Source organism: Trachemys scripta, chromosome 11 (genome assembly GCF_013100865.1).
Source record: "Trachemys scripta elegans isolate TJP31775 chromosome 11, CAS_Tse_1.0, whole genome shotgun sequence".
Taxonomy (NCBI): Eukaryota; Metazoa; Chordata; order Testudines; family Emydidae; genus Trachemys; species Trachemys scripta.
In genome coordinates this window covers 8,796,366-8,820,663 of record NC_048308.1, presented here as the reverse complement: position 1 = coordinate 8,820,663, position 24,298 = coordinate 8,796,366, and the positions used below count along the sequence as shown (strand labels likewise).

Genomic DNA, 24,298 nt, shown 5'->3' with positions numbered 1-24,298 from the left:
GAGCCTCCATGCCCCCTGGGGGAAGATGGGAGATGGTGGCCTCAGGTACCCTGGGCTCAGAGTGTGCCGAGCGAGAGGCCGCTGGTGGAGCCCCTTGAGCTTGGGGTCCAGAAAGACCAATGTGCAGGGTCCTGTCTAGGGTCCTCTGCCCCCTCCTGCCAATGACCCAGGTCATCTGCAGCCTGACCCTGAGCAGGGTATGCTGATCGGGAAGCCCCTTCCGACAAGCGAGACGCCGATCTTGGGGGCCAGGGTGGTGCCGAGCGTGATTGCAGGGGCTCGTCCTGGTACGGTGCTGAGCGGTGCCGGTCCACAGGCGAGCGTTCTCTGCGCAGTGCCGGTGAGCGGTACTGGGATCGAGAACGGTGCCGAGGGCCATGCCGGTACCAGGATCCAGATCTGGATCGCGAAGACGAAGGCCGTCTGTAGACTCGGTGCCGGGAGCGGCCTCGCGAACTGGAGCAGCGCTCATACCGGTGCCGGGAACTGCGTCTGGACTCCGACTGGTACCGATGCTCAGGTCGATGGCGAGAAGTAGACCGGTGCCGGAAGGAAGATCTGGGCCGCGAGTACGACCGGCGCCGAGATGAAGATCGGTGCCGAAACTGCGAGCGGCATCGGGACCTGCTCCGAGACCGGGAGCGGTGCCGCGAGTCCATGCTCGGAGCGTATTAGGGCAGGGTTGCCCCTGGATTGCACTGTGCGAAGGGGATGCGGTGCCACGGGCTGAGATGGCGCCGGCTCTGTGAGGGCGATAAGGTCTTTCGCCGTTGCAAAAGTCTCTGGCGTAGAAGGACGAGGCGGTGAGCCAGTCCGCACCGGACTCAACGGCCCTACACCCAGTGCCGGAGTCAACGGTGTTGACGATGCCTGCACCCTCTGGCGCTCTGAAGCCGGACGCAGCTCTACCACCTGTGCGGGGGGAGCCGGTGCCTGTTGGACGGCAGGGTCCTGGGTCTTGAGGGGTCTTTTATGTCCCGGAGACAGGGAACGGTGCCCAGGGGCTTGCGGCGGACGCGGTGCCGAGGGAGGACGGTGCCATGGGGCCTTATCCGCGTCTGCTCGCGGTGTAGTACCGGAGGTTGCCACTGGGGTGCTGCGCACCGAGGCGCTCGGTGCTGGAACCTGGCGCGCCGAAGGGAGATCTGGGCTAAGTGCCGCCTCCATAAGGAGCTGCTTAAGTCTAAAGTCCCGCTCCTTTTTGGTCCTAGGCCTGAAAGCCTTGCAGATCTTACACTTGTCCATCTGGTGAGACTCCCCTAAACACTTCAGACAAGAGTCGTGAGGGTCTCCCGTTGACATAGGCTTAGCACAGGTCGCGCACGGCTTAAAGCCAGGAGCCTTGGGCATGAGCCCGGCTGCGCGCCAGGGGGAAAAGGAGAGATAATAGCCCCCTTAACCCCCGCTAACTATTTATATCTACTCTACAAAACTATTAACAACAAACTACTAATCTAAAAGTATATAACCAACAACTATCTACAAGAATGAACAAGTAAAGCTAGGGAGAGTGGAGAACAGCTATGCCGCGCTCCACAGTTCCAAAGACCGTCATGGGCGGTAAGAAGGAACTGAGGGGGCGCTGGGTCGGCTGGGGTATATATCCAGCGCCATGAAGGCGCCACTCCAGGGGGCTCCACAGCCGACCCACCGGGTGTTGCTAGGGTAGAAAATTCTCTGACGATTGTGCACGCAGCGCGCGCGCGCACCTAATTGGAATCGATATAAGCAAGCACTCGAAGAAGAACTTACCATTTTTCCTCTATATATTCACCACTACCATATACTCACAATATCACCATCACTATTTTATTCAGAACCACAGCTATTCCCAAAAATGGTACTAATTAATAATCTGGATTATAATAATTATGTTTTTAGTGAACGTTTTTAATTCTTTTATCATGCTTTTAAAAGCTGGTCAAAGACATTTTTATTTAATAAGCTTTAAATCCTTTTTTTGTCCATCATTATAAATTAATGGATGAAAACTCAGACTATTATATTTAATGTATTTATCATCAGGATTGGGTTCTCAAAACAGATCATAATATAGTTTAATTAAGATGGCAAATATTTGCCTACAAAATCAGTTGTTTATAAAACAGACCCAAAGAACAATAAAAATCATCTCTTTTTACAGTTTTACATTGTTCTAGGTACCTGTGGTTAAAGGCAGGTGAGTGACACTAGTAAGACAGGTGAGAGTGAACCAGGTGGATGCCAGTGTTGCGCCAAATAGCAGCAGCAGAAGTATAAGTTTCAGCATGCCCCTGATAAAATCTGCAAACCTGAAATAAAAGCACAAATCTCATAAATTCAAATGTTATTTTTCAAGTTATTTAAGCATGACACTTTACAGTAAATTAATACATTCTCACTATATAATCCAGAAATTAGAAAAGACCCCTGCACCTTATTCTGAAACTGCTAGAAGGAGTTATATATAATGGTGATTTTTGTCATGGTTAAACTGAAGCCTGACTTGATTCCACAGAAGTTCAAAAAAGTCTGCCTCATCAATTCAGGATCATTGGCATACAGGAAGGATACTGATTTGCAGTTCTTAGAATGTAAATCCTCTTGGGCAGGGATCATATTATTTTTAAATAACTGAATAAACACCATGCTCTAAAACTGGAAAATAACTGTTTAACCTCTGCTTTGAAATCTCTCTTTCCACAGTCTCACAACCACAATTCAAGATTTCTTTGCTGTTTTAAAAGTATCTTCACAGCTCCAATATACAAAACCTCATAAAACACTACACTCACTCCCTACCTCTTCCTTATGCTTGACTCCTATGTATTTTTGCCAGATCACAGTTATCATAGGGATCATCTCTGCTATTATAACACATTTTTAAAATTAACTCTTTGCTGCCATTCTCTGACATCTCCTTGTGGACATCTAGCTGCTAGCTGAAGCTCAACATGGCTAAAATGGAGATCTTGATCTTCCCCATCAAGCTCTCTCCATTACCTCCTTTCTCAATCACTATGGATACCACCACCATGCCACCTGTCGCTGAAGCCCATAACTTAGGCATCATCTTCGACTTGGACCTCCCTCTATGTCCTCATATTCAGGCTATGACTAAACCTTGCTGATTCTTTCTATCTAAGATCTGTAAGACATGGCCTTTTCCATTCATCCACAGCTAAAACTCTGAACCAGGCTTTCATCTGGCTGGTGAAATTATTGTAACATCCTATTCTCTGGCCTTGATAAATGCAATCTTGCCCTTGTTCATATCCATGCAGAATGCTGCTGTAAAGATAATTGTCCTAGCCTGGTGCTTTGACCATATCACCCCTCTCTTTGCATCATTTAACTTGTTTCCTTTTCTCTATTAAATCAAACTACTTCTCTTCGTTAACCCATCCAATCATGTTTCATTCGCTATCAAGATGTTGACTCCCGCCTTTGACTGGCCCATGATGCCAGTGTTTATAGCCCACTTATTAAATTTTCAAACAAGTATTTTTGTACTTTCTCCTATGCTGCCCCCTGTAAACATCTGCAAAACTCACTCACTATCCTCCTTGACAATCTTAGTTCGCCCTGATGCCTAGAAAAAGCTTGACGACATTTAGCCTGTTGGTATGCAGAGAACACAACCTATCATGCTGGCTAGTACCGTTTCATTGTTTATTTATACTCCCCTCACGTGTGTCTGTCAGCCTGTAGTCTCATTTATTACTTTGATTGTAAGCTCTTTGGGCCAAGAACTGTCTTTTTGTTCTGTTTTTACAACACTCAGCACAATGAGGACCTGGTCCATGACTAGGGTTCCTAAACACGACAGTAATTCAAATAAAAATGAATAATAATAATAATTCAAAACAATTCAGCCAATGGGGACACTGTCTCACTTTGTATATTTACAAGGGAAACTTAAAAGATAGTTCAGATGGTGTTTTTCAGCAGCTAAACATAAGAGGAAATTTTAATTTTTTCCCCCCAAAGCAGATCTCTCTCAGAACAAAATCACATCCTTACTTACATGGCTGCTTGCCAGTCAGTGGCATTTAGACTTGAGGGTGTATTGATCAATTAGTTTAGGGTGACTTGCTTGATTATGTGCAAGTGTAGATATGTATTTATTTCATCAAGCTAGACTGAAGAGCTAGGATCCATTTTTGTGGAGAAACTCACACCTTTCTCGTTATTCTCAAATCCTCAATACTAATATCACTATGAAGTCATTGTAATAAAGAACAACATGCTGTGTATAACAAGAGAATAAGTTGGGTCTTGTAAACCCAAATGAATCAATGATGGAGGTCTCAGTAAATAAGGCAAGCAGAAACCCTATGCTCAGACACTTGCACCTGGATACAAAACTAGATAAGATCTATTAAACAGTTTGCTGGGGCACTCAATTTTTTTGCACCTTTTGTGTTTATTAAAAAAAAAAAAAACAATCCAGCTGAGCACTGAACCCACAACACAATTAGTACTGCAACTGCTCTTTTCAAAAGAGATTTTAACACTGGTGCAAACTTAGAAAAAACATTTGAGAGAGGGAGATGTTATTCAATTTGTTAGTAGTTCCCTTGCTATTACTGAAGTTATGTCTGAAGAACTTCTCCCCTCATGGCTCAGTTGTAATCCTCCTGTTGGATTGGGGTTGTGTGGTCCAGGAAGTTTGGAATGATGAAGACATCCTAACTTGTTTGCTAATTGCCTTATTTTCCCCTGCTAAAAAAAGAGATGGGTGGGTATTTTAAGGTCCAATCCTACATGGCCCACCTGATATAAAAGGTAACACTATATACAGCTTGAAAGTAATGCCACCTTTAAGTAATGTTCAGCAGTTTATCTAGCATGGGAGTTTTATGAAATATTGGATCTTAAGACCACATCTTTCCTCTTATTTTGTCCTTCCCTCTATTTCAGTTCCACACTGAACTTAGAAGTCAATAACTGGTAGAGCTAGAATCAATGCTGTATATCATCTTAAAGCTTGTAATCCCAGCTTTCAAATAGCATAGAGTATTAACTTCTAACTGCAGAAGTTTAGCTGTTCATGCTGGATTTGAAGGGGGGAAGAAGAAAGTAATCAGTTTGACCCAACTTTAAAATCACATTTATTCATTCATTTTTTTCTGTATTTTTGTCATTAAACTAACTATGTGAAACGTCTCAGAAGTGTCACAAAACATGAACTTCATATTTGTCCCATGGAGCAAAGTCCGAGGGGTTATTTTTCTGCCAACATCAGTATTCCATTTCTAAAGCTGAGCGGGGCTACATATGCTGCCTAATAAAAAAAATGGATGAAATATCAGATTGGGGGTGGGAAAAAATTGAGTCAGATATTTTCTCCACTTTACTGTACTGAGCAGTTGCAGCTGTCTTTTAATATAGAAAGATAAGCTGCTGTTGAAATTAATAGCAGTAATGGGCATCTCAGATTTTGCTGGGAGTAAAATTTGCCCCTCATTTGGTTCTAAGTTTCACAAAACTGTTGAATTAAACAAAAATGGAGAAAACATAACAAATACGGTCATACTCAGTCCTTTAAGGGCCTGTATTTCACCTCTGGTGAACTCAGTATGACTAGTAAAAATGCTTGCAAGACCTGTAAACTTTTCACAGCACTGGTCTCAGTCCAATGATCAGAAAGAAAATTTTTGTTCCCCAGTCCCAGCAGCTCTGTCACTTACAACCATGCAGCAATACACCAACACCACCCTGCACCCACAACTTCATATACTACCATCATCTATTATCCCAAACCAGCACTAATGGTGGATGTGTGCATGTACTAAAGAAGAGGTAAGCCAGGATAGTAGGTGAGTATCTGAATATCACTGTGCCCTGTGCTTGTGGCAAAATCTTTCATGACCAAGCAAATCCCCCTGTGCTGGATCCTGCAGTTAAGGCCTAAATGTATGTTGCTGAGAAAAGTCTGTTGCTAGGGAAATTATCACCAAGTCACAACATTTCAGCATTTTGACATCACTGCAGGATAAAAGCAGAAGGAAATGCTGGGCTGTGAAGGACAAAAATCCAGAAATATCTGAGATCATTAGCAAACGTGACAAGAAAAATTCTGGGGAAATGGAGATAGATTTATGTTTCAGCGCGATAATAAAACATGAATGTCACTCTTTAAAGTTGCTTTGCTTCAGACCAGTCTCATTCTACCTCTGCCAGCAAAGGGTTCAACACCTGCCAATTGCCCAAAATATCCCAGACTTTTCCATCATTAAAATGCATCACACAAATTAACCAAACATGTCTAGTTCAGGATTGTGGGGGAGTAGAGAGAAGTAGGATTTATTTATATACCTTGTGGAGAAAAACTCCTCATACCACCAAAAGCAAAATAAAGAGATTTGGATCCTGATTTTCAATATGGGCCTTCCTTTTGAAGGGGCACAATTTAATACCCACAGTGAAATGCAGGCACAAACGCTACCATTGCAGGCAGCAGGTGGTTAAGATATCTACATGGTTCCATTTGCGTCATCAAAAACTGAAGCCAAATTTGAAAAATCAGGCCCTTTGTATGCAGTTAAAGGATTAAATCATGTTAATGAAAGGGTAAAATTATATCTAAACTTTATGGTTTGAGGAGAATAAAGTAAAGCAACACTATCATTCTTAAATTGTAACATTTTTAGTTTTACAAATTAGCAGCTGGTAGAACAACCCCCTCCCCCTCAAAAAACTAAAAACAAAAACAAAAACCCCACCTTACCACAGGCTGTTAAGAGAGATAGCTGCTTGCCTGGTAAGTCACAGTCCTGACACTGAAATACATCAGCCTGTCATACTTGACAAGAATCATTACCTAATTTTCCTAATTATAACTTTCAGCAGATTACAGTCAAAGTCATCACTGGTTCGATCCTACACAGATACCTGCTGAATAGGCCTAAGAGGAGGGAATCATCTATCAAAAGTGACAAATCACCCTTGCCCACTTTGTGTGTGTGTGCAAACGCTACTGTTTGAACTATATATCGCCTGAATCGCAGAGACATATTTGGAAACAGACTATTAGCATTCTTTTAATTTACTCAAAAGCAAAGTTTTGAACTCTACAAAATACTGACCTTGCTATAAAGTTTGCAGTCTATTTTGCAGCAGTTATAGAGGCATTACGCATTTTCTGAAACTAAAACTAGGCTATATATTAAATAAATTAATTTACCATAAAGGCTGAGATTTGCATTATGGGTCTGAATCAGCAAGTTCTTGCTAGAGAAGCTTAAGGCTACAAAGGGTGCCCCTCTAGTGGGTTCAAGGGCCTCAAAGGCTAGCCCATATGAGAGAGAATTCCGCATGAGTATTCACACTAGTTTCTCCATCATACTGCTTTTGCTGCATGGACAGGACATATATTAATAGGTAATTATTTACCAAACACTACTTTTATAAATGCCAGGAGGGCTTTAAACTTTTCCCTATGGAGAAAAATGTCATAACCAAATCTAGCAATAGCTAACAAACAATGGGTCCTCTGCAGGGATCCTATTGGAGTATGACCCTTGATTCGTATAATTTAGCTCTTTGGCTAGTTAGCATTTCGAGTACTGTGGTGGGTGAGCTCAAATGTCTTTTTCCCTTTTCCATGTCTGTGGGGGAGCTTTCCTCTTCCTCCTTTCTAGCTGTTAAGTGGAATAAGAGGTGGCAAGAGGAGAAACCCAATAAGAACAGCCATACTGGGTCAGACCAAAGGTCCATCTAGCCCAGCATCCTGTCTTCCGACAGTGGCCAACAGCAGGTGCCCCAGAGGGAATGAACAAAACAGGTATTCATCAAGTGATCCATCCCGTCGCCCATTCCCAGTTTCTGGCAAACAGAGGCTAGGAACAACATTCCTGACTATCCTGGCTAATAGCAATTGGTGGACCTATCCTGCACAAGCTTATCTAGTTCTTGATTGAACCTACAGTTTGTTATTTATTAGTTATACACGTTGTTGTTGTACAGTACAAGACGACGACTGTCTCTGCCCCCAAAAGAGATTACAGTTTTGGGTCCCAATCCTGCAATGACGTCTGTGCAGACAGACTCCTGCACCCGTGCAGCATTCATTGCAGAATCAGGAACTCGGTAATGGATGGAAAGAAGACAGAATTGTACTGGGAAATCCAGAGATGAGTGTAATGTAGTGGTTTTCTATTTTTTATTAACTTAAGTTTCAAGAGCCGCAAGGAAGGTGATGGTTTTTGCTTTTTTGTTTTTTTTTTGTTTTTTTTTAAACAAAGCTTGGATGGAAAGAGTCTGGTAGCTTGGTTTGGGAAGGGCATTCCTATTCTCACTTTTTCACTCATAAATGCACATCTTCTCAGATGGTTGATGGGGAGGGTCACTCTACACCCATGGTGGTCAGGAGGAGAGATGCTAGGAACACTCTGTGTCCACGTATGTGGGAAGTGTGTTGTATTCTCAGCATCAAACACACAGTGGATCAGATTGCTAGACAGGCATTGGCAGGAAACAGACACTGATGTTCTTTGATGCTTTTCAGAGGCGCTAAACTGGTTCTTCCCAAGATCAGGCAACCTCCTTCTCACAAGGCTACCCTGAAAGGGAGCGGATGGGAAGCACTCTCAGACATAACAATATGACTTCTTAAACTTGATGAGTGAGCAAATGGCATTTTTAACCCATGTAGTCCAGTAACATGAAATATACAAATTACAAAAAGAAACAATACATCATCTTAGACAGTCATATTTGCCATCTCAAATATTTCACTAATGATTAGAAATAAATTCAGTTTATAGTCTTAAAAACCTAAGTGATCATTACAGGTGAAGAAAAATGAAGAACTGAAGGAGAGATCATTATTCCTACCTTGCCATTGCTATGCCAACAACACAGCCTCCAACTATGGACCAAAATCCAATCCAGCCTGCATCCACCTGATGGGAAACAGCATGGGGAAATGAAAGTGTTAAGGCTGAGAAAACAAGATGCTACACCTCTACCCCGATATAACGCGACCCGATATAACACGAATTCTGATATAACGCAGTAAAGCAGCGCTCCTCGGGGACGGGGCTGCACGCTCTGGCGGATCAAATCAAGTTCGATACAACACGGTTTCACCTATAACTCAGTAAGATTTTTTGGCTCCTGAGGACAGCGTTATATTGGGGTAGAAGTGTACTTTGAAAAAAGGAGGTGGGGGGAAGAGTGAAGGGGGGGGTTACTGACAAATCCTAGCAAAAAAACTGATGGACTTTTCTAAGAAATTCAAAGGGAATATAATTTAGTTGAAAGGATATGGTCAAATAGTCTATGTCCCGAATGTGACCTCTCTTTATATTGGAATCTGCTGGGGACTGTCATCTGGATTTCTATGATACCCTATTAGAGGCTTAAAAATAAAATCTCTCTCTCTACTGATTTTGTCCTTTCAATTTGGCAAACATTGATTTTCTTTTCCTTCACTATTTGTGAAGGTACAGCAGCCAACACTACTCCCTTTTATTTATTTGCCTCTTTATTAACATCAATAGGTGCGTACCGCTCTGAAAATATGAACTGCCACTGTAGAATCAGCAGGGGGAGCCACAATAACTTTTGGTATGTCAATGCTAAAAGTTTGTTTTGTTTTATATTTCAGTAGTGAAGTGGTGCGTATATTATTGATAGTTCCAGAAAACAGTGAGAAAAACTAAGGTAGGGAATATGTACATCAGCTCAAACACCATTACAAATCTAACAAAATACCTATGAAATACAGCAGCTGCTGCATGTAAATACTTACTTGGCTGACGTGAACTGGTGTTAATATCAAGTCCAGAACACCAGACCAGCCAGAGAAAACACCCAACGGTATAGCATAGGCTAACGCAATCATCAAAAAACGGAAATTGCTGTGAAGACAACATATATGCAGTTAGCTGCTGTTTGTATTAGAAATGGCTCAGATTAACTTCAAGAGTAAATTGTACCCTAGAATCTATATTCCGCCCATTAAGAAGAAAAGTAGACATCTAAAGAGTGAGTCAGAAAAATCAAGTATAGTATTTGGCTATTTCACTGAAATTCCAAGGGCTGAGAAGTTACTGCCTGGCACCATGTTATTAAAGAAAAAGCATTTACTATGTGCGTATCAATGGCACCTTCTTGATTTTTGGAACATGCTAGGCTCTCAGACTTTCTTTGTCTTCACAAGAAATTCAGTTTCTTATGCTATTTTATTACATTGACAGTCTATGCAGTGTTAACATATTAAAAACCAAAAAGCATAAATTCAGTGTGACAAAAGCATATTTCATATATAAATTCAGAGATTCATATTCTTCAAGGTACTCTTGCTGTTTACTTTCTTTGAGAAAAGGAAATTTACTGCATTCTCTCCTTGCCCTACCAGCTTGTCACTTGCATTACACATCACAAATTTATTTTCTTAAAACTTATTTTCTACTTAAACAAAAACATAAAAATATTATAATCCAACTCTTTGGAATACTTATGCAAAACATAAACAACAATTTACAATTATATCAGAACTTTTATGCAAGGATCTCAAAGCACTCCGGCAAACAAACCTCCCTGTGAACTAGATTAAGTATTTTTCCATGTTTCCACAATAAAAGAGCCCAAGCTAAACTCATAAAATATGCACATGTAAAAGAAAACTGTGCACATAGATAATTTTGAAGCAGAAACTGGGTGTGTGTATAATTATCCATTTTTGCACATGTAAATACATATTTTAAACTAATTGTCTTATTTTGCTTCCGCACATGTATTATGTTGGCACAATTTAGGTACTTTTATTTGAAAATATGCCTTCAGTAATTTCCCCCCAAGATGACAGTGAGTTCGCAGCAGAAAGAGGAACAGAACCCAAGAATTCTAGCTCAGCAGTAGAACACCTTTCCTCCAACGAATGTATTTGGAATACAGTCCTGTTATTTGAAATCCCCACTTGTTTAAATGTTGCTGTTCCCATTTTCTGTAGAAGCATCATAGAAAAGTACAGTGAAAAAGTCAATATTGTAAGCAATAAACTTTTCAGAAATTCCTCATATGTTCCTCATATTCAATAAGGACTAATGCAAAGTACTCCAGTTAGGAAGGAACAATCAGTTGCACATATACAAAATGGGAAATGATTGCCTAAGAAGGAGTACTGTGGAAAGGGATCTGGGGGTCATAGCGGATCACAAGCTAAATATGGGTCAACAGTGTAACACTGTTGCAAAAAAACATCATTCTGGGATGTATTAGCAGGAGTGTTGTAAGCAAGGCAAGAGAAGTAATTCTTCCACACTACTCCGCGCTGATTAGGTCTCAACTGGAGTATTACGTCCAGTTCTGGGTGCCACATTTCATGAAAGATGGGGACAAATCGGAAAAAGTCCAGAGAAGAGCAACAAAAATGATTAGAGGTCTAGAAAACATGACCTATGAGGGAAGATTGAAAGAATTGGGTTTGTTTTGTCTGGAGAAAAGACGACTGAGAGGGGACATGATAACAGTTTTCAAATACATAAAAGGTTGTTACAAAGAGAAAGGAGAAGAATTGTTCTCCTTAACCTCTGAAGATAGGACAAGAAGCAATGGGCTTAAATTGCAGCAAGGGCGGTTTAGCTTGAAAAACTTCTTGTCAGGGTGGTTAAGCACTGGAATAAATTGCCTAGGGAGGTTGTGGAATCTCCATCATTGGAGATTTTTAAGAGCAGGTTAGACAAACACCTGTCAGGGATGGTCTAGATAATATTTAGTCCTGCCGTGAGTGCAGGGGACTGGACTAGATGGCCTCTTAAGGTCTCTTCCAGTCCTACGATTCTAACACAGTGTTTGTGACCCATTCACATTGGGAGTGTTGGGGAGACAAATGGAGTTATAGTTAACAAGGTACTCTAAACCAGCCAGTGGAAGAGTGTAACTGTAAGAAGCACTCATGGTAGTCTTGAAAGAGATTGGGTATTTATCTGGATACAAGCCAATGCCATTTGAATTCTGAATTCAACTTTCAAGGAAGATAACAGAAAGAAGAATGCTGAAATTTCAGGCAAGAATGAGAACCAACAATGTGCAAACTTAGAACCCAGAATCACTGCCTCAGGGAGACAAAATTACTGTCAACATTATGGGTGAAACAGGGCTCCAGTTCAAATACACTATACTCTGAATACGTTTACACATATTATTCAGCTAATAGTACTTAATGCCTTTTTCTTTCTTTGGGGAAGAGGGAGAAGGGAACAGTAGCAAGAGTGGAAAACATCAGCAATTTAAACCATAAAAAGCGGTGGAGAGAGAGAGAGAGACAAATACACACACAAGACTAAGAATCTCTTCTAAAGAAATCAGGATTTTTTTCAGTTAAAAAGATTCACCTTCACTGTTCATTGAAGGTGAAACAATCAAAAGGTTTGTCATCATCTGCACCCTACAAAGTTAAACAGGAGTTGACACGACGAGTCCTAAAACAATCACCTAAAGCAACAGCATTACTGTAACTGACAGCATGCACAAAACCTCTACTGAGAGCAGCTTGCTCTCCATCTAAAGTATTCCAGTTTTGGAATAAAGAGGAAGATAGAAAATGGTGCCTTTACATTCAGCAACCCTAGTATTTCTAAGATTTGGACAGTGTTTATTTTATCGCTTACTTTTAGGACTCTGTCCAAGGTAGTTACCCAAAGGATGTTCATGTAACCACAAAAAGGCCTCCCTCAAAGCAGGTTCCATAGGACTGAAATTGATCAGCACCAGTTCCCTAGACATGAAGGGGCAATTTGCTAGTTCACACAACTATTGAAGCTGAGGAAAAGATCTTAGAACATTCTCTGAAATGTTCAGAATTTCAGAGGTCACATTTGTTTTATTCCATAAGAAGATCTAAAGAACATAGCCAACATTTACCTGGAGCCCTTTTTCTTTCACACAGCCTATTCTCGAGCAACGCAACTACATTACATAAACATGGCCTTCTCCCAATACCACTTGTCAATTTTCTTTTAATAAAACAGTGCAAAGAAAGCCTAAACACAGGAGTAAGGTTATTTCATGTTCTCACTACAATTTTAAAGATGCATTTACAGTGTTTTCTACCATCATTTGTCCGCCATCTACTAGGCCCACTTTCTCCTCCTTGACTCTGGTCTACCTTGTGCATTCTTGGAGTCTAAGAGGGCAGATTGCCTTTTGTACTCAGTGCTATTTTCCAAAATTATTTAACATTTCACATTTGGAAGGTATGTCAATGCTTGCAGAATAAAACACAATGGAAAATGTTCTACCTGTTTGGGCACTTTCTAAAGAAGGGACTGAACTTGTTCCAAAATACTGTCTGTCAAATAGTCACAAATTCTGGGTACATGATTGCATATCTAGTCTTCCTTCTAGACTGAAAAGAGACACTAACAGGGGAGTTTAATTTGTAACCTACCTTGCTGGTGGTCTCATCTGGATCGTCTTGCCTTTTGGCTATGAATCAGCTCCTTGGCTGTGGTATGGCTATTTTGCCAATGGATTCTGGCCATAAGCTGCTGTATCCAGCCCATGAGAATCACATCTATGTAAGGGGCTCCTCTGGTGACAGTCACCTATGCCACCCCCTGTACCAGCATTAGAGACTTGAGGAGAGAAAAGGGTGCATAGCTGGGGCAATCTTATGTTATGCCAATCTTAAGCTGTCATTTTGTCTCCATGGACCTATTAATAGACAATATGAGTTGCAGCAGCCTTTGGGCTACTTTAACATACACCTGGGGGCTGGCTCTGTTTTCAGCAGCCCCAGCATTAGGGGGTAATGCAAAGGTGAATATAGCCAAGAATCTGGCCATGTGTATTTATCTTTGCAATTACTCCATCCAAAAATTGTACAAAAAAGCAAGCGCATTGCTGCCTGTCACACTATCAACCACTGCACCCACATTATTTCCCATCATAATATATACATGCCTATGACATGGGAAAGTTAGCATCAACCTTTTTTTATTAAAACATTCTCCTGGAATATGGATCAGCTTTAAAAAGAAAAGAAAAGAAAAGAAAACTATTGCACACTACTAGACTCCATAAGGCAAGACTGTTCAGACGGGAGCCCTGTCAAAGTCAATCAGCTTCCTGGCAATAACCTTGACAATGTCTATTTAGCACCAACCTTATTCTGTGGCCTCCTTTCTGGATGTAGATGTCATGTGAAGCTATGACTTCTAGTACATAAAGGAGCAATAGATACACAGAGTCCTTAGTTTTATGAGCTTTAGAATAGTTTACATAGGTTCTTCAAAATATTAAATGTATATAATTGGCGAATACTGTCAAGCTGCTTTAAAACTAAACCTGTTATTGTTAATTTGAAACACAAATATTTTAAACTATTTGCAGGTACTGGGATTTTTTTTTTTTCCTACTGAAGCACTAGGACATGCTGTTTGTCCTGTTTCAGTGTAAAAAAAACATTGCTAAACTAAGGAGCTAAGAAAGGGTATTTTTCCCAGTCTTGACTAGGGTATTGCAACAAGATTGGTGGCCCATTGAGTTGAGTTGAGCCCCATATGTGAATATTCAGTTGCCTACGAGCTGATGTTGTGAGACTGGGATCTGGTGATTGCTTGAAGATCACCTTGTCTCCATAAGAGTCAGCAAGAAACTCCGTTATTAGCGAGAGCTGAAGGGAGTAGGTAGGCTCCTGGAGGAATCCTCATGTCAGGGGAAAGAACCCAGATCATATGTGACTCCCAGGTAGCTGGCCTGTGGAGTGTAATCCTGCAGGGAGCAGACTACAAAGTAGAAAGGAGCAGAGAGGCTCACCTTGATTCCAAGAAGGTGGGCTGCCAGGAGTACACAGGTTCCTGAAGAAGACACCACATCAGAGGTAAAGGACATGACTGAGGTGTTGAACTTATGTTAAACAGTTTTATTTTGAAGAAATAAATTGAAAAAAATATTTGAAGAAATAAAACTGAAGCCCTGAACAAAAAGATACAAACTCATGGCTGAAGTGTTTTTTGGTGTATGGACTTGTGAGTTAGCCCACAGGCTCAACATGTATCAAATACAGATATGCATATCAGCAACATATGAAAGTAATCTCAAAATAGGGACACTAACTCTGTAATCCAGGGAGTCAGGATTCTCCAGGGTTCATCAACTGAGTATCCCTAATTTACACAGCTCTGTCAGAAGAAAGAGTCCCTGTCTCAAAGACTACAAAATGTAGATTAGACAGACAACATGGTTTGATGTCTAACACAACCGATGATGGATCTCTCTCACAGCACAGCAGATTCCGTTCTTTTATAAATCCTTCCTCTTTGATGGATTATTGCTGAACGGCTCCCCAAGAGAAGTGTGTTTTGAATGATGAGATGGCAATTGTTTGGTGTACAAAGGAAGAGAGAGCATGCCTTGTGGAAGGGACAGCATGGAAGAATGCATAAGGGGAGGATGATACAACATTTACTTAATAGCAATAGACAATCCTGACTCTTGACAGCAATGTGTTAAAACACAAATAAGTTCACTATTTAACTGCAAGATATATTTATTAAGAAAGGTTTAGGTGAGTTGTTAATTCAGAGTTTTGCAGTTCACTAGCTGACACTATAAGTATTCCAGATCCAGTGTTTACTGTACTGTGTACAACCAATTAGTTACAAGGCTCCCAAACGGAATACGGTCAACAGAAATTTTATATTTCACCTGCAGAATCAGTTGTTGTTTGGGTTTTTATTTGACAGTAACGTTTTTACAACTCATCCCTCAGGCAAGATCTCTCCCTATAGCAGTTTAGGCTCATAATGCAGCATTAATAAGTGTGCTCAGTGCCCTCAAGGGAATTGCTATTTTTTAATACCTCAAGTAGGTCATGTTACAGATTAACTGACCAATTCTGTTCTCACCTTCTCCTCCCTCACTGCCAACCTTCTCCAGAAAGGACACACTTTGGTGATTATCTTGCCTTACACCTTCTGGTAACAGAGTATGTCTACACTGAAATTAACCTGCAGCTGGCCTGTGTCAGCTGACTCGGGCTGGTGGGGCTCAGACTGTTTAATTGCAGTGTAGACATTTGGGCTCCGGCTGGAGCCCAGACTTTAAGACCCTGTGAGGTGGAAGGGTTCCAGAACCCAGACTCCAGCCATGGGTGTCTAACTGAAGTTTGGACATAGCCTTAGCCAGGTTCCAAATAGCAGAAATTGAGCATTTCTGATTGGAAATGATTTCCCTAAGAACAAGAAGAAGAGAGGAATAATTTTTGCAGGCTTTAAATGCAAGTAAAGAAGGCACAGAGTTATGACAAGTATTTTATTGCTCTCTAATAATTGCTTAGTTAAAAAAGCTTCACAGATATTCCATCCTAAATGGTCCCTTTTACACAATGATTCTATTCCTGCTACTGACAGCATGGTGGTAGACTGCTGCACATGAGCAGAGTTCCACTGAAGTCAACTGGACTGTGCATGGGCATAACAGTTCACCTTTGCGCTATCAGTTACGGGATCCAGGCCTTTAATATTACTTATTATTTGTATTACAGCAGTGCCGAGAGGACCCACCTAATATCAGGATGCCATTGTGTTAGGTGCTATATGAGCACATAGAAAGAAATAGTCCCTGCCCTGAAGAGCTTTCAGTTTAAATACACAAGACCGACCACAGGTGGGAGAAAGGAAGCAGCATTAGGACATTTTCTTCATAACAAAGTTAAAAACACTGAAAATGTTTAATCTGAGACCTTGTCCAGCAATATGATTTATTTTCCATTCCCCCATTTTGCATTTTAACACCATATGCAATTAACTGGACTCAATAGGACAAATTCTGCTTTAGATGCATTTGCGTACTTCTTTCATCATAGCAAGGGTTGTGGGGCTCACATTTGAATGGGGAACTGGACCCCAAGTTATTCCAACATAATGAGCAATGTTGGCAGCTTAAGAGCACTGAAAATGAAGAAAACAATTTAATGCTCAGTTATTCACAATGTTAAATTACCTCAACACTTTACAGAGCACATCCCTTTAATTGTCTTGTATTCATTGTAACAAAAATATTTAGAGGCTGTGATGTTGATGCTAAATGACTCTGACATGTGGTTTGCAATATTTTTGAAAATAGTTAATAATTAATGACTCCACTTTTTAACATCTAGTGTTCTTTCATGTCTATGTATTAATATTTAATTTGATTACAAGGCACTACAAATTAACTTGTTTGTTCTTCAGCGAAAAGATTAAAGCACATGTTCTGTTGTTTTGCTTTTTAAATGTAGGTTTAAAAAAAGCTGAATTGGCTTTGAACTGTAAACCTAAGCTGTCCCCAGGAGAACCTACCTTAATAGCCGACAAAAACTTCTCCTATAGCTGAGCCGCTGACTAGCTGCAGCCACACTGGGAGGAAATGGAGGGCGTGATGGGAAGTAGGCTAGTGCTGCAGAAAATATCAGGGAGACCATTCCAAATTCTAAGAGACAATTAAGAAAAACCAGTTTAACGTTGTGATGGATTTTAACAGTGAGAGCTTATTTTAATACAATAAAGTTATCTAGCCTATTTCATACAAAAATTGTATGCCAAATGCTTTATAAACTTCAATAATAGAACTATAGATCTAAAACAATAGGAAGAGGAATTAAGGGAATATATTTTTAAGCAAGATTAGGAGTCAAGTAGGAAGATAGATATAGGCAGGTCATTGGCAATGGCAGGAGCTGCTGAGGTAAAGGCTTTTGCATCAACAGTTATAACACTACTCGAAGAGACAGAAAGGAGGCCAGTGCAGAGACGGACAAGGTCTGTGAGGCCGGTTAGAGCAGGTCTGCTTGTGGTTTTAAACACAAGGAGGATATCATCAAACTGGACCCAACTGGATAATTCTGAGGGCGTGAGGGCAGTGATGAGGTTACTTTTCATTGTGTGAGAAGACAGGTAGCAGTACATGCTAGAGTTTGGACAGCTGGGACTTGGGGAAGCCCTAGAGCAATGAATTTCAATAGTCACAGCACAGAGTGAAGAAGACATGGAAAAAGAATTCAACAAGAGACAGCACACACAGAGTGTGTTACTGTGGTAACAGACAGATTTACAACGTAAGAAGGAAAGTACAGTCAGCCATGCCCCAAGGAGAGAATGGACACAAATGGGAGAGAAATGAAGAAACAGAGTTGTTTGCAGATGCTGCTTTTGCTCAACAGCAGTGGGTCTGTCTGTCAGAAATTTCAGTGTGGCCATTTGGGCCTGAACCTGCATGAGACACTCAGCAAGTCTCATGATTAGACTTTTTGAGAAAAAGCCACAAATGTTAATCAACCTCCAGCCCATCTAACATTTATAGGCATTTACAATTTACACAGCATTCTCCTTATTCACAGGCTTAACCCTAATATGCTAGTTTTCCTAAACTCTTAAAAACAGGATTCTTTACTACTGTATAGGCAATCCCTATAGCTATGGATTATGTCCTCTGAGGAGCACCTGGGATCTTATTACAAAGAAGTGATTCACCAGTACTACCTGGAAATACTATCTAGAAATCCAGTAGTGCTGGGTACTAGATTGCTTTAGCTTCCTCCTCTCTAAATACTTTTTTTTTTTTTTTTTTTTAAATAAAGTCAATACAGAGAGAGAAGGCACTTTGCCAACTGCTCTGCCAAATGAGGGGAAAATAATTCATGAAAGTGAAAAGTAAATGATACACAGAATCTGAACGGACCAGGTGAGGGGAAAAAAAAAACAGAATAACTGTTTCAGTATGGAAAAAAACTATAAACACATAGGATTTCTTTTGAGGGTGAATTCTTGTAGATTTGACCATTTTGTTCTCCAGCATCAAATACTAAATGATTCACTTTGGACGAAGCCGTGTTTCCTTTTCCTACTGCTGTCTCATCATAAAAGGATTGTCTTTGAGGGTGAAGGACACGTTAGCTACCCCCACTGTACACTATAACACCAGTGCCTCTAGGCAAATACAGTAAGTTCTATGCTGCTGTACATTACTGCCTTCAAGGAAATAAATGGTAAATAAGGAATTGGCTGTATTGTAACTGAATAAACCCAGACTTAAAAAGAAGAGAAGAACTTTCTGTGATACTGGGGTGAAGCCTAGAAAAGGAAGCAAGGTATGACAATAACAAATTTTTTTTAAAGTGCCTTTTATTCCACTTTCAAAACAAGATTTCAGAATTACATGTGGACACATCCAAAAGATCATCTGGTTAGAGACAAATCTGGAGATTGGCTAATGTACACTACTATTTAGCTATTATATAGTTTAACTATAAATCAGAAGGTTTAACTCTTTTTAAAATGTAAACCATGTTGATTTAATATTTTTAAGAGCAGGTATTTTACAAGTGCCTATTCTCATTTAGGGGAACTGCTGAGATTTACCTGACAGTCCTTTTCATCAGAGCCAACTTCTCTAGGATGCTCTAGTAATGCTTAGGTCATTTTTTAAATTATTTGAATAACCTGGTGGCCAAAAACCAAGGGGTCACTGCTACCAGGTAATAAAGGACCCTCATATCAGTTTAGTCCTGTGTGCCCTACACTTGCAGCTCTATCTGAGGTTTAGGAGCCCAGAACGGAATCAGTTTCTCACATGTCACAAAGCTGATGCACTGCTGTCCCCACCAGGACTACCAAGAATAATAGGTTTGCCTTTGTCACTACCATCATTCATTATACCATACTCTAGATCAGGGGTGGGCAAACTACGGCCCGCAGGCCACATCCGGCCTGTCAGACCATTTAATCTGGCCCTCAGCTCCCACCAGGCAGCGGGGCCAGGGGTTTGCCCCGCTCCGTGTGGCTTCCAGGAAGCAGCCGGCATGACCCCACTCCTGCTCCTACGTAGTATACGGAGCCGTGGCCAGGTGGCTCTGCGCGTTGCCCTGTCTGCAGGCACCGCCCCCGCAGCTCCCGTTGGCCGTGGTTCCCGGCCAATGGGAGATGCAGGAGTGGGAGCTGCAGGAGTTGCGCCTGAGGATAGGGCAGCGCGTAGAGCCACCTGGCCGCACCTCGGAGCCAGAGAGGAGACATGCTTCCGGGAGCTGCTTGCGGTAAGCACCGCCCAGAGCCTGGACCCCTGAGCCCCCCCCATGCCCCAACCCCCTGCCATAGCCCTGATCCCCCTCCCACCCTCCTAACCCCTCGATCCCAGCCCAGAGCCTCCTCTTGTACCCCAAGCCCCTCATCCCCAGCCAGAGCCCTTGCCCCCCCCCCCCGCACCGTGCCCCAACAGCCTGCCCCATCCCTGATGTCTGAACACATTGGTCACAGCCTGGAGCACCCTCCTGTACCCCAAACCCCTCATCCCCGGCCCCACCCCAGAGCCCGCACCCCCAGCTGGAGCCCTCACACCCTTCCCACATACCCCAACCCCCGCCCCAGTCCTGATCCCCCTCCTGCCCTCCGAACCCCTCGGTCCCAGCCTGGAACCCCCTCCCACATCACTACCCCCAAATTTCGTGTTCATTCATGGCCCGCCATACAATTTCCATACCCTGATGTAGCCCTCAGGCCAAAAAGTTTGCCCACCCCTGCTCTAGATCAACGTTTCTAAAATGCGGCTACCGTGGCCACATGCAGGCACTAAGGGCTTTTCGTGCGGCCACGACAGCTTCCTGGGCAGTGATGGGGGAGGGAGGAAGGGGAAGCATCGGCCTCTTCCTCTTCCTCCTTGTTGTTCCTGGATGCACCATCCTGAACCGCCTCTGGAGAGAGGTGGGTCACAACTCTGCAGGAGCAAGTTGAGTTCTTGACCCACGCTGTGGGGATGGGGTTTGGGCGGCAGGCTCAGCAGCGGGACTTCAGGAACCTGGTCGTGCAGCCCCAGGCTCTGACTGTGGGACAGGGGGTACTGACCATCCCCCCAGGCTCTAGCTGGCTCCCGGCTCCAATCCCGGGCTCTGCAGCAGTGGCAGGCATTGGCTGCAGGGGCCAACCTCCAGCCTCAGCCGCCTGGCAGCAGGCTCCAACCATGGGGCTTTGGGTGCCAACCCATGGCCCTGGCCGTGGAGCAGCAGGGGCTGGCCCCTGGCTCTGGCTGCGGAGCTTCAGTCAGCCTCCAGCCCCAGTTCTGGCCATGCGGTGGCTCTAGCCCCTGGTGCTGATCCCCTGCCTCAGCTGCACGGCAGCAAGTGCCGACCACAGCTCCGGTCGTGTGGCCCCAGTCCTTGATCCCCTACCCAGATGAGCGGCAGAAGGCGCCGACCCACAGCTCTGTTCCTGGTCTCCGGCCACGCGGTGAAGGGAGCTGGCCCTGGGTGCCAACCCCTGACCCTGGCCATGCAGCAGGAAGCACTGGCTCCAGCCACACAGTGGTGGGCACTGACTCCTGGCTCCAGCCATGCACCCCTGGGCTCCGGCACCCAGCTCGGGGCTCTGGCTGTGCAGTGGCAGGCACTGGCCCCAGACGCTGACCCATAGCTCTGGCTGCGCGGCAGCGGGCTCCGATCCCTGGCTCTGGCTACGCAGTTCCTGTCCCCAGCTCTAGTTTCTGGCTGAGCGCACTGAGTCCCGGCCCTGGCCGCATGGCAGCAGATACCAGATCCTGGCTCTGATCACGCGACAGTGGGGCTCATCACCCACCCCCATTGGCCCTGGCCCCTGCTGCTTTCCAGGCCTCACATCCATCCCCCCCATTGCCCCGCCCCTGCTGCCTCCGCCTCCCCCCTCCTCCCATCTAGGACTTAATGGGTCCTGAGGCTTGCTGAGAAAAGTGATATTAACGAACATGCAAGTATCGCCTTTTCACAGCAGATTTACTAGCTATCTGTGAAAAGTGATACTTGTATGTTTGTTAATATCACTTATCATGGCCTCCCAGGTAGCTGCTAAGGCCTGGTCTACACTGGGGGGGGTGTGTGTCGATGTAAGATACGCAACTTTAGCTATGGGAATACCGTTGCTGAAGTCGACATATCTTATTCCGACTTACCTCCCGTCCTCACGGCGCGGGATCAATGGACGCGGCTCCCCCGTTGACTCCGCTACCGCCGCTCGCTCCGGTGGAGTTCCGGAGTCAACGGGGAGTGTGTTCGGGGATCAATATATCACGTCTTAACGAGACACGATATATCGATCTCTAATAAATCAATCGCTACCCGCCGATACGGCGGATAGTCTGGATGTACCCTAAGTGTGCTGTGATATTAACAAATATCACTTTTCATAGCAAGCCCCAGGACCCATTAAGCCCTGGACTGGGGGTGGGGGGCGCAAAGGGGAGGGCAGCATTATTTTTGTTATTGAGTCTGCCAAAAAAAACCTACAAATACACCTCTACCCCGATATAACGCTGTCCTTGGGAGCCAAAAAATCTTACCACATTATAGGTGAAACCACGTTATATCGAACTAGCTTTAATCTGCCGGCGCATGCAGCCCCGCCCTCCCCCAGAACGCTGCTTTGCTGCGTTATATCCGAATTTGTGTTATATCGGGTTAGAGGTGTATAAATTACAATGATTTGGATGTGAATCTGTGCTTATTTAATTGTTTTTTTCCTAAAGTTAATTAAGTATTTTAGGAAAAAAGTGTCAGTGAGGCCACCAGTGAGAGTTGGTGCTGGACTCTGAGGCAACCAAAAATGTTGTTGTGAGAACCACTGCTCTAGATAAAGCAAGCCTAGGCCAAGTTTACCAGCTTATTATTAGATTTTAACAATAAGAGCAAGACACGGGAAAAGGTCAGATGTAAGGGATGTACTGTAAGTGCCAAGGAAATTGCAGTCAGAGACAAGAGCTCCTTAACAGTAACTGACTGCCTTCCTCCTGACAATTCTTTCAGCAACACTGGATGGATCCACCAAAGCACTTGAAACAAGAAGGGAGAACAAGAACCATCAACAAACTAATTGGCAGGAAATGCTACACTGAGCATGGAGCTGTATGTCTTTTGCTGAAGAGTGAATCTCTAATGCCTCATGAAAACAATCTGAGCACCATGCCACAATGAGCTGTACACAGGGGATCCCCTGTATATATTGGGGTTGTTCTTGAAAAGGGTGATGGATACCAAAACAATGTATACCGGAGAATTTTTCCCCATAAGAAATAATGGAATGGGGGCGGGGGGAATGCATTCACAACTTCACCAACTTGCCTATGACAATGCTTTATTCGCCTAAACGGTGTACCTTTTTACGACAGCTTATACAGTACATATTTTACATATAAAACGTTGAATAAAATAATGCAGAACCCTACTAACACCAAACACATAGAACATTTTAATATAGTAAATACAGTACAGTAATACAGTATATAATAGTGTCAATTACGCTAAATTTAGGTAGGGATGGTGGCTGGGTTTTCTTGGACTGGCTTTTTGGTTGCAGAAATCTTAAAAAGGATTTTATCAATGTCTGCTCTCCTGAATGAATCTTTGAACAAAAGATCTTCCTGTAGGAAGCCACTGCATCACTGAGAGCCCTGGAGACTTTGGCAGACTGTTCACAAAAAGGATAACAGCTCTGTATGATTTCCGTCATCTCATCCAGCAATCCAAAGAAACGGGAGAGATTCTTTGTCGTCAGACTCCTGGCTTCCTTCCCTACGTCATCGTCATCATTGTCCTTGGTTTCTTCGGATATCCATTGTTGGTCCAGCTCAATCAGTTCCTCATTTGTCAGTTGCTCAGTGTGAGACTCCAACAACTCTTGTACATCATCCTCTTCCACCTCCTCGAAGCCGACATCCTTCACCAACTTGACAATTTCTTGCTCAAGAGCAGGAACAGCATCAAATCTTCCCACGATGCATCAATGTTTTCCACGCCGTTCGAGATGTTGTAGGACTTCCAAAACTCCTTTACACTGGGCTTTCCTTCATCTGCCGTCTCCTTAATCAGCATGGAGAACGTCCTCCGTAGGTAATAAGCCTTGAACATGGCCAGCAGATGCAAGTACAGTACTGTACTGTACAATAGGGGAAGGTGTTCCAATTCTCGACGGATATGCGGATCAGGACCAATGTAAATCGGAACACGGGTTCCCCTATTGATGAGCGACAGATATCCGAAACAACAGAGAAGGGGGAAGATATATACCGGGGACCCCCTGTATGTCATAGTGAAGGGATGGCCCCAGCTCTGCCTGAGAAATAGGCACCTGGCTAGTTGAGTGGGCTCTAAATGGGAAAGGGAACGTTTTATATTCAGAGGTACAAGTATCTTTGGTGAAAGATATTTCTCTTTTTGAAAAGGTATATCCAGACTTAAAAAGCCCTAATCCTGTATTGAATTGCAATGCAATAAGGAAAGAATCTATAACGTTGTAATAATAAATGTGATGGGTTTAATTTCATGCTCTGGAAAATGAATGGCTAATGGCTCTGGTTAGAGACAACAGCA

At 43.1% G+C, this 24,298-nt stretch overlaps 1 protein-coding gene across 1 annotated transcript in view; it reads right to left on the bottom strand.

The window, feature by feature from the left end:
- SLC49A4 (solute carrier family 49 member 4) overlaps window positions 1-24,298 on the bottom strand; it is a 127,157-nt gene that overhangs the window by 26,432 nt on the left and 76,427 nt on the right. The window contains exons 4-7 of the mRNA XM_034785220.1: window positions 17,277-17,406; window positions 9,740-9,848; window positions 8,821-8,888; window positions 2,164-2,291 (exon numbers count right to left, since the gene is read on the bottom strand). Coding sequence (XP_034641111.1) covers window positions 2,164-2,291; window positions 8,821-8,888; window positions 9,740-9,848; window positions 17,277-17,406 — 435 coding nt within the window. The remainder of the gene's footprint in view (window positions 1-2,163; window positions 2,292-8,820; window positions 8,889-9,739; window positions 9,849-17,276; window positions 17,407-24,298) is intronic.